The following is a 10,503-nucleotide window of genomic DNA, read 5'->3' on the forward strand; positions in this document are numbered from 1 at the left end:
AGTTTTTTTATATGGAAATAAGGGGTCTGGGAGATGCCTTCCTCATTCAACCTTCTGTTTGCAAGATCCATCCATAATGACGCATGCGCAATCTCGTAACTCATGTTGAGTGCCGCGTTTTATTTCACCAACAAACACACCATCATTTATCTATTTCCTCACGACTAGACATGTGGCTTTTTTAAAAAATTTGCTACTGAAGTCACCTGTATTTATATTTTACAGATTTATCTTTACTTTGCTGGGTCTTTATTTATTTTTTCACATGAATTTTAGGATGAATTTGACAAGTTCCACTGAGGAACAACATTTGAGGAATTTTTACTAGAATGGCATGCATTCTTTCCATGTCAGTTGGGGAGAATTAATATTTTTCTGATTCAGGCCTTTTGGTGACTTTTGATTCAGGAATGTGCCTTATCACGCACACAGGTGTGCCTTCAACTAGTTTTCTCCTTGAATACCTTGGCCCCTCTGTTATCAGCTTTCTCTCTAGGCAACTTGCTGTTTTGTGGCTCCTGTGAACGGTGTCTTTATTTCCTCTTCCTGTCGTTGCTTATCTTCGTAGCGAAAGAGAGCTGAAGGTTTTCGTATGTTGAGCTTGTATCTAGCAACCTTGATGACTTCTCTTACTCATTCTTGTATTCGTCTACATGTTTGCTTCAGTTTCCTATGTAAACTCTTGTATCACCTGCTTGCATTTTTCTTTTCGATTCTTCTATCACTTCCTTTTTTTTTTTCCTATTGTGTTTGCTAGGACGTCCAGCCCAGTGGAAGCAGAAATGAGAGTGGGTGTATTTATCTAGTTCTCACATTTCTTAGAGACTGCTCCTGGAGAGTGTCTCCAGAGAGTGTTTCACAACATTCTCATCCGGAGACGAGGGAAGGCCCGTCGCTCTGGTGTCAGCGAGCCACCGAGGAGGGGTTTGGCATTTGTCTCACAGGGGAGCCGTGCTCGGTCTGTGTGTTGTGGGTGAGGCCCCACTGGCCCCTCCTGGCCCTGGCTGCCTCCTGACACCACCCTCTGTCCCCAGGCCCCAGCCCCAGCCGCTAGGGCCTGGACCCCTGCCCCCCACTCAGCTGACCCCCGAGGCCTCTGGCTTTAGCTCCTGCTCAGGTTCAAATTCCCTCTCTGTTCTTGGCACCTGGGCGTCCTCCTCCCTTCCTTTCCAGCTTGGCTCAATGTCCAAGAACCGTGTGGTTATTGATTTATTTCCACTGCGTTTCCCCCATGGCGGGTTTTTCCTCATTCCGCCCACTCTCTGCGGTTTGGAATGTGTGGACTCCATGGCTCTCCTTGAAAACTTTCCACACGTGTCTAACTGAGGAAAACCCGAAGGTAAATGCCGTCTTGGCCGCAGAGCACGTCAGCTCCTCCCTCCTGTTTTCGGCGCCATTTTTGTCCGGTTCTGCCTTTTCTAAGCCCATAAATTGGGTACTGGTGTTCCTTCACACAGACAGTGTTTGTATTTATCTTCATTAGGCGTTTTATTTATTCACCGTTTGTTCTTGCACCCCAGCTGACCTCTGGGGTTTGTTGGGTTGTTGTTTTTTTTCTCCCTTAAAATGCATTCCTTTCCTGGAGGTTTTTATGATCAGTGGTGTCGGGTTTTATCTGTATGTCAGTGTCTGTATTTGGTCCCCACTTTTTAAACAATGTATTAATTTTCCCACGACAGTGGACGTACAGCATTATATTAGCTTCGAGTGTGCAGCGCAGCAGTGATCCGACAGCTGTGTAGCCTACACGGTGATCGCGCCCCAGCACCCCGAGGGCCCGCCCGGGACCCCGCTCCCTCACTCCAGTGTCGCTGGCTAGCTTCCCCACGCAGCCCTTCACGTCCCCGGGGCCGCTTTGATAACCGGCAGTTTGGACTTCTTCATCCCTTCACTCTTATCCCTCCTCTCCCCCGCCTGCCTTCCCTCTGTCGCCATCCATTTGTTCCCTGTGCCTGGGAGTTTGTTTCTGCTTGGTCCCCATCTTCTGAAGGTGTTGTTCCCGCCCTGGCTGGTGTGGCTCAGTGGACTGAGTGTCGGCCTGCCAACCGAAAAGTTACCGGTTCGAATCCCAGCCAGGGCGCATGCCTGGGTTGCAGGCCACGTCCCCAGTTGAGGGCGTGTAAGAGGCAACCACACATTGATGTTTCTCTCCCTCACTTCTCCCTCCCCTCTCTCTAAGAATAAATAAAATCTTAAAAAATAAAGACCATCCTGGGGGTCCTAATCAGGGGACCTTTCTCCCAGAGAGGTTTTGCTCCTGGTCTTCTGATGCCGGTAGCCAGGGGACCCCGTCGCCATGACCCCTTTCAGCCCCTCCCCACCGGAGGTTGTCTTTAAACAGGAGCTCCAGGCTCCGTGTCCACAGTTCAGTGTCCCCACAGGGGTGTGTCCACCCCAGGGACCCAGCCGCTGAGCAGCTCCCCACCCTGCCCCGGCTACCTGCTGGCCTGGCCCCCCATCCCCCCTCAGCTCCCAGCCGCTGAGGCCTCCGACACCCATCAGTCGTGACATTGGAAGCAGAAGTTACCGAAACATCATTTTATGATGTTTTAGCCAGAATTTATGCAGGCTGGGGCAGGAAAGAGGGCCTCAGTGTCCCCAGTAGACGGAAGTGTCTCCTCACACACACGGGCTCCTGACAGCTCACACCTCCGTCCGCCCGGTGGAGCCCGAGGGCCGGGCTGGCCCGCGGATGGGAGGCCCAAGCTCAGCAGCGTGTGGCTTCCCGCAGCCGGCTCCGAGGTCCCCCCCGACCCCGCTGCTGCGCGTCGTCGGGTGTGTTTGGGGGGCTGTCCGCCCCTCCGGTGTGTGACCGGGGTCTCCCTGCTGCGGGCAGGCGGTCCAGGGCACGGGCCTGGCTTTCATCGTCTACACGGAGGCCATCAAGAACATGGAGGTGTCCCAGCTGTGGTCGGTGCTGTACTTCTTCATGCTGCTCATGCTGGGCATCGGGAGCATGCTGGGCAACACGGCCGCCATCCTCACCCCGCTGACCGACAGCAAGGCCATCTCCCGCCGCCTGCCCAAGGAGGCCATCTCAGGTGAGCGGGCGGGCCAGGGGAGGTGGGGGGGCTCCGTGGGGAGGTGGGATGTGAGGGACAGGCAGGTGGGCAGGCTGCCTCAGGGGCCACGTGCCTGTTGAAGCGGCCACAGGGGCTGCGGCCACCTCACGGTGGCCCTGCGCTCGCCTGCTCCTCACCGCTGGCCATCCGGGCCCTGGCACGTGTGGTTTCTCCCAGTGTGCCTGGTTCTGCACCCCATGGGCACGGGCCGGGCCTCCCCAACCTTGGGAGGCGCCCAAACTCCGCCCAGCCCCCCCCCCAACCCCCCCCCCACCCCCCACCCCCCACCCCCCGCCGCCAAGGCACCCAGAGCTCTGCAGGCAGCGGAGAGGCTGCCGCTGCCCGTGTTCAGTGGAGGAACAGCCGTGGGAGCAGGCGCTTCCGGAAGCCCGCACTCCGCGAGTCCCACGGGCGCGCCCACTTCCCGCCCCGAAGTCACCGCTGCTCTCACGGCCACCCTTCCATGCTGGTCCCCCTTTTCCTGACTTCGCGTACATGGAGTCACACGGGTGTGCGGCCTCCGCGTGTGTCTTCTCTCAGACTCTGAGGCCCGCCCACACTGCTGGGCCGGCAGTTGTCCCTCGGGTCCTGCCCCCGGTGATAGCTCATGGTCAGAGCAGACGCGCTGCTCGTCGGCCGCTGGGGGGCAACAGGGTGGTGCGGAAAGAACCCGCTTTCCCAGGCGCGGCACCGCCCACTGGCTCCACGCCCGCCCTGCGGACCCCGCCCCCTCATCTTTGATGACGCTGCCCCCTCCACCTGTGCCACGTGCCTCCTCCCGGCCCGGCTCCCACCCCTTTCCCTTGAAGTCCTGCTCGCCCCGCGGGAGCGCCCACCCTTCCTCCGCGCCCACGGCCGCGTTAGGTGCGCGCAGCTCGGCCCACCAGTCCTCCCGTGGGTCCCCCTCAGGGTGGGGTGCGGTGGCTGGGGGTACACGGTGTCACGGAGGAGCGAACGGACGGGGGCTTTAGAGTCAGATGCTCGATGGGGTGCCCAGGGGCAGCAGCGGAAGGAGACCGGGACAGGAACCCGATTCTGGGGGCCGCGGGGGGCCTGTGTCTGAATCCTGCCTCCGCCATTTACGTGCTGTGCAACACGGGGAAAGTTGCTCGACGTCTCTGAGCCTGAGCTCCCCCACCTGTACAAGGGGGGCCCTGATACCTGTCTCAGAGGCTTAAGGACCCAGTGCGTGGCCAGCGCCTGGGGCAGGGCGGGAGCCGAGTAAACATCCCAGTCTTCTCTTGCCTTTGCCCCCCACCCTCCGCCCGCCACCCACTTCTGCTCAGACATGGGTCCTCGCTAGGAAGCCCTGTGAGGGTCACCCCGTAGCTCCCATCTCCCGCCCCGATGCACCTCCCCGGAGCTCAGGGACTGAGTCGTTGAGATAAACCGTATCAGCAGACTCCCAGCCTGGGCCTGCGCCCCAGGAGAGGACGGCAGCGTTCTCTTTTCCATTGAGCTGGTGCCCCCTGCTGGACGGCTCCGTGAATTACCGTCAGTGACCCCAGCGGACACTCCCTGGGACACCTTGCCCCCGCCACGCCCCTAAACCACGCACCCAGGCACATGCACACACGCTATACACAGTCAGAGAGGCCAGACCATGACAGCTCTCCCAGCCCACGTGGATGAGCCTGTCAGCCAGAGTCCTCCTGGCGTCCACGGCTGGGCTGCCCGCAGAACCCCGGGTGCGCAGGGCGGGCCCCGGGCAGGCGAGCAGGCGCTCTTGCGGCCGCAGGTCTGCTGTGCCTGGTCAGCTGCGTCCTCGGCATGGTGTTCACCACGGAGGCCGGCAACTACTGGTTCGACATCTTCAACGACTACGCGGCCACGCTGTCCCTGCTGCTCATCGTCCTGGTGGAGATCGGGGCCGTGTGCTACGTGTACGGGCTGAGGAGGTGAGGAGGCCCGGCCCCCAGCTGCTGGGGAGCCGCACCGCGCCCACCCCACCCCACCCCCCGCGGAGACCGCACTGTCTCCCCAGATCACAGCTGATTCTCCTCACTTCCTGTCCAGTTTGCCTCCGACCGCATCTTCCCTGTTTCCCAGGCTTCCACCGTTTAGCAAAGGATGCCGGCCTGTTGAGCCTGCTGGACCCCACTGGCGCGGGGCGGGGGGGGGCGAGGGATGGGGGTCAGGGAGTCGTCCCCTGCGCTGACCCTTGGCCAGCAACCAGTAGTTTCCAAGCCCACTGACCAAAGTCCAGCTGATAACTCGGACCTCAGCCGCTGGGCAGACTCAGGACCTCACATTCTCAACCCTGGTGCCCAGTGCAGCCCTGGAGTGTTCGAATCTCCCAGGGGACGGAGCAGGTGGCTGGGCTGAGAACCGCGGTCTGGAGCAGCTGTCCGACCTGGGTGGGGGGGGCCGGTTGGTTTTCACCCTGAGCCAGGCTCCACCCCCAGGGCGCTGTTAGGTAGCGCCACGTGGGGCGCAGGTGCCACGTGAGCCTGGGGCGGACGCTCTGAGAACCACTCCCAGTGGGGTCCCAGAGTCGCAGCTTGTTGGAATGAGGGGCGTGTTAGAATGCAGACTCTCAGGCCCCCCGCCCACCCAAGCCCCTGAATCAGATCCTGTATTTTAACATGACCAGGGGGGTGGAGACCCCCTTCCTCTTGGGATTCGCTGGTCGAATGTGAGCCTGGTGGGAAGGGCTGTCCCGAGTGGTTCCCCACCCAGTCCTTCATGGTCTTCCCGACCGATTAGGAGGTGGGGGGGCACCCAGCGTGGCCTCTGGGGGCTGGCCCCTCATGCCGAGTGTCCCTGTCTCCTTGGAAGCCCCACTGAGGGGGTTCCACGATCAAATTACTCAGGACACAGGTTAAAGCCAGATTTCTCAGAGCCTGGGAAACAGCTGTGCCTCTCCAAGAGGGGCCTGCAATCTGCGGCATTTCTGAAACTGGTGTGGTCAAGGAATGCCTTTTTACCCACCCCTGCTCCCCCTGCAGCAGCTGGTGACATGGGCGCACCCCGTTTTCCCGGGAAAGAGGGTTTCCTGGGGTGTCAGGGCTTTCGGGCACTAAACCCAGGAAGGACTTCCCGGGTAAATTGGGGCAAATGGGTCACCTAGGAAATGCCCGTCCAGAGGGAGAGAAAAGGAAGATTGGTCATCTGAGAGGCTGGGTGTTTCAGGGTAAAGGGAGAAAGCTGGGGACAGAGGGACAGAGCCTAGGGCCCACTGGGGGCGCTGGAAAGGGGCACCAGGGGGTGCACAGTGGGTGATGGGGAGGGAGGGAGAAACAGAAGGTGCCCTCGGGATGTCCTAAGCGGCCAGATCTGAGAATGACCAGCAGAGGGCAGTCTTTCTGCGCACAAAGGAGACAGCGCCATCTGGCGGCCACTTTGCAACAGTGCCTCGCGGCCTTTTTTCCTGAAGCCCGTTCTTCCCACCTTTATTCTTGAGGGCAGGGGGCAGGGTGGGTACAGGGACAAGAGACCCCAAACACTTTCTGCTGTGTGCGGTCTTGAAAATCCCTCGTGTTCACATTACGTACGTGAGTCTCCGTAGCCTAGAGCCTAGGGTCCCACTAGGTCAGCGGCAGCACAGGGGCAGGGAGAGGTCCCCGCAGGCTCCCGTGGGAACCAGGACAGGCCGTGAGGCAGGTGGCGGTGGTTGCAGCCGGTGGAGGTCACACCCTGCTCCCCCCGCCCCGCCCCACCTCCTACAACTGCCTCTCCCACCGTGGGGAGCAGCTTTAAAGACCCTGGGCTGGGTCGGCCACAACCCGGGGGTCCTCCAACAAGTCCCGTCTCCGCCCCCGGGGCCCTGGTCCTTCCGCGCTGTGAAACCGCCAGGGGCTGGGTCAGCGCGTCCCGGAGCGCGGAAGATGCTTCCGGCACTTACTGTGTGTGTATTGAAAAACATGTGACTGGCCCATCCAACCCACGACCAAACGGGTGCCCTTATGCCATGGCTACACTTAGGCAAAAGAGTCGGTTTAAAGAAAAGGCAAGAAAGGCGGCCTGCAGACGTGATTGGCCACAGCGGCGGTGCGCGGGCCGCTCGGGATCCTCTCCCCTCGCTCCAACCGCCGGCCGCTCCGCCTTCAGCCCCAGGTCCGGCTCTCCATCCGCCGGTCCCAGAATACCTACCTGCTGTGGTTCCAGGGGACAAAAGAGATTCCCTTCCGGGAGTGTTTCTTTCTTTCTTTCTTTTTAAAAATTTTTTAAATGTATTGATTTTTAGAGAGGGAGAGGAAGGGAGCGAGAGAGAGACGTCGGTTTGTTGTTGCATGTATTGATGGTGCATTGGGACGACGCTATAACCAGCTGAGCTACCCGGCCAGGGCCTCCCTCTAGCGATGTTTCCAATGGGCGGCAGAGTCACTGGGGTGGGCGGGGTGGACACCAGGGGGGCGGGAGGGGTGGGGCAGAGCTGCCCCTGGGGGGTCCCCTGGGGTTGAGGCCACCCAGAGTGATGATGCCCCATGCTCTCTGTTCCCGCCGCTGCTGGGAGCCGCCCTCCGGTCTACGTCCGCAGCCTTCCTCCGGAACCTGGCACCAGGAAGGTGTCTTTTTCTTCTTTTTATTTTTTAGGAGAAATATCTTTTTCTTTTTAGTATTTCTTTTTTTAAAAGATTTTATTTATTTATTTTTAGAGAGGGAAGGGAGGGAGAAAGAGAGAGAGAGAGAAGCATCAATGTGCGGTTGCTGGGGGCCGTGGCCTGCAACCCAGGCATGTGCCCTGACTGGGAATCGAACCTGCAACACTGGAAGGTGTCTTCTGACACCCACTCCTCTGTGGGGTGGCTGCTGCGCCCCGGCTCTGCGGCGGCCTCAGCCCTCGCCCCTCCCCACACCCAGCTCCCCGTCCCCAGAAGGGATCGGGGAGGGAGGCCCCGGGGCTGTGCTCAGTCGTGAATAATCTAGACTTTCTGTCCTGTCTTCCAAGCAGATTTGCAAGTGACCTGCAGGCCATGACCGGCCGCCCTCTGAACTGGTACTGGAAGGTCATGTGGGCCGGCGTGAGCCCGCTGATCATCATCAGCCTCCTGCTCTTCTACCTGAGCGACTACATCCTCACGGGGACCCTGCGGTACCAAGCCTGGGACGCCTCCCAGGTACCTGCCCTCTCGGGCCCGCACTCCCTGGAGAGCACAGGCCTTGGTTTCCGAAACCAGGGAACCTCTGGCGTGGGCACGTCATTTGTCACAACGTACAAACGTCACCCAGGCCCCTCAGAACTCTCAGCCCAGGACGGCAGAGCCGGGCTTTGAGCTTTTCAACAGGTGTTACTCTAAACAGAGATCCGTCCAGGACTTCCCGGGGGCCTTCTCCTGGGAGAAGGGGAAAGCCGCCTACAGAGGCCCTGGTTCCTGCCTCCCGGCCCCCAGCCAAGAGGTTCTCCGACTCTGTGCAGTCAGATAGAGCCCAGGCCTCCCTGGAGGTGTGGGCTCTGCCCCTGGCCGCTGACCCCGGGGGGAGCAGGCTCCTGGGCCCTGCGGGACTTGCCCAAACACTGGAGTTGCTGGGTCCAGGGGAGGCCTGGCCCTGGGGGCGGCTGACACAGAGCGGCCCACCAACCAGAGGGGCAAGGATGTCAGCACTTCAACAGCCAGCGCAGCCATTCATGGTCTGTCCTGGCCAGCCCAGGTTGTCCTCACACGGACACACTTTCATAGAAAAAAAAATTGGCCAGTTTGGGTTTCTTTCCCAGCGGGTAGAAGACGCAGTGTGTGTGGTGTGCACAGAGCAGTGAGCCCCTCCCACCCGCCCCTGGCAGACCGAGGCAGGCAGAGCCTGAGAGGCCGCCCCTCCGTCTGGGGAGGTCGGGTGAGCTTCTCAAACATGGGGGACCACGGGGGTGTCCTCTCCACCCTTTGCAGGCTGATTCTTTCGTAGGATGCAATAAGAACGACACTTGAAAGATGAAATGGAAAAAATAACGCACACACAAGTGCCCATTAGTTATTAGATTCAACAGACATGAGGGAATGCTGGCCATTTGCCAAAAACAGTTTCTAGATGTTTCCTCCTGATGTCTGGGTTCAGCAGTGCAGAGCAGAAGGGGGGCGGGGCCAGGGGCCTCTGACGCTCAGCTTCTCCTTTCAGGGCCAGCTCGTGATCAAGGACTACCCCACGTACGCGCTGGCGGTCATCGGGCTGCTGGTGGCCTCCTCCACCATGTGCATCCCCCTGGTGGCCCTGGCGGCCTTCATCCTGCGCTGTCTCAAGCGGGGAGAGGGCACGGCCTCCGAGGTCTGAGAGCCGGGCGCCCCCCCAGAGGAGGCCTCGTCCAGGGCTCGTCTCCCAGCTGCTCTTTCCGGATGGCTCCACCTCGGCTGCTGTTGCAAGTGTCGGCTTCGGAAGCTCCCGGCCCTCCTCTTCCGGAGCCCGGAAGGAAGAGTCTGGAAGTGCAGAGGAAGGAGGTGCCCCCTGGGAACCCGCACCCTGTCCCCGCAGCGGCCGCTCCGGCCGGACCGTTGCTCCCTCGGTTCTAGGAGCATCCTGGAAGTAGAGCACCGTGAGCTGCAACGTGACTGTGACTTTTATGGGACAAAGTGTAAGCCGTGGTTTCCCCCAAAGAGGTCCCCAAACACCTGAGGGCCACCATCTCTACACCAGTCTGAAAAGGAGTCTTCTAAGTGCCTGGGAGGACGGATCCGAACGTCACCAGCGCAGACTCGGTCCTCTCCGCCGCAGTGACGGTGCATTTGCTGCGCCCGCCTTCGCCAACAAGCCTGACTGCCCGTAAACAAGGCCTTGGTTGGGGACTCACAAAATTGGAATTTCTGCAAGCGGAGGTCCCTCACGGCAGGTCCAGGAGCAGTCCTCTCGACATGACGTGCCCCAACTCCAGTGCCAGCGCTGCTGGGACGGCGGGAGTCCACCTGACGCCGTGGTATTGGGGTGCGACGGCCAGGAAAGACCAAGAACACTACTTACAATCCATTTAAAGTTATTTATCTGTATATAAGTTTTCTAAAATGTATATAACTCAGAGCATCTTGTAACTGAAGACACCATATTTATGATAAAGTTTTGGTCCACCACGCTGATGTCTCCCGCCTTTTTTTTTAAATATAATTTATTGATTATGCTATTACAGTTGTCCCACTACCCCCCTTCATTCCCCTCCACCCTGCACACTCTCTCCCACCCGCATTCCCCCCCTTTAGTTCATGTCCATGGGTCGTAAGTTCTTTAGCTTCTGTATTTCCCATACTATTCTTGCCCTCCCCCTGTCTATTTTCTACCGACCACCTATGCTACTTATTCTCTGTACCTTTCCCCCTCTCTCCTCCTCCCACTCCCCTGTTGCTAACCCTCCATGTGATCTCCATTTCTGTGGTTCTGTTCCTGTTCTAGTTGTTTGCTTATTTTTATTGTTTTTGTTTAAGGTGTGGTTGTTAATAATTGTGAGTTTGCTGTCATTTTACTATGCATGTTTTTTATCTTCTTTTTCTTAGATAAATCCCTTTAACATTTTATAAAATAAGGA

General features: G+C 58.9%; 1 protein-coding gene across 1 annotated transcript in view; it reads left to right on the forward strand.

The window, feature by feature from the left end:
• SLC6A20 (solute carrier family 6 member 20) overlaps positions 1 to 10,054 on the forward strand; it is a 28,848-nt gene extending 18,794 nt beyond the window's left edge. Inside the window, exons 8-11 of the mRNA XM_045856494.1 lie at positions 2,837 to 3,041; positions 4,801 to 4,960; positions 7,957 to 8,122; positions 9,114 to 10,054. Of these exons, the coding sequence (XP_045712450.1) occupies positions 2,837 to 3,041; positions 4,801 to 4,960; positions 7,957 to 8,122; positions 9,114 to 9,266 (684 nt within the window). The 3' untranslated portion in view covers positions 9,267 to 10,054. The remainder of the gene's footprint in view (positions 1 to 2,836; positions 3,042 to 4,800; positions 4,961 to 7,956; positions 8,123 to 9,113) is intronic.
• The last annotated feature ends 449 nt before the right edge of the window (positions 10,055 to 10,503 follow it).

This window comes from Phyllostomus hastatus, unplaced genomic scaffold, assembly GCF_019186645.2.
Source record: "Phyllostomus hastatus isolate PE091 unplaced genomic scaffold, TTU_PhHast_1.1 phas_scaffold_129, whole genome shotgun sequence".
NCBI lineage: Eukaryota > Metazoa > Chordata > Mammalia > Chiroptera > Phyllostomidae > Phyllostomus > Phyllostomus hastatus.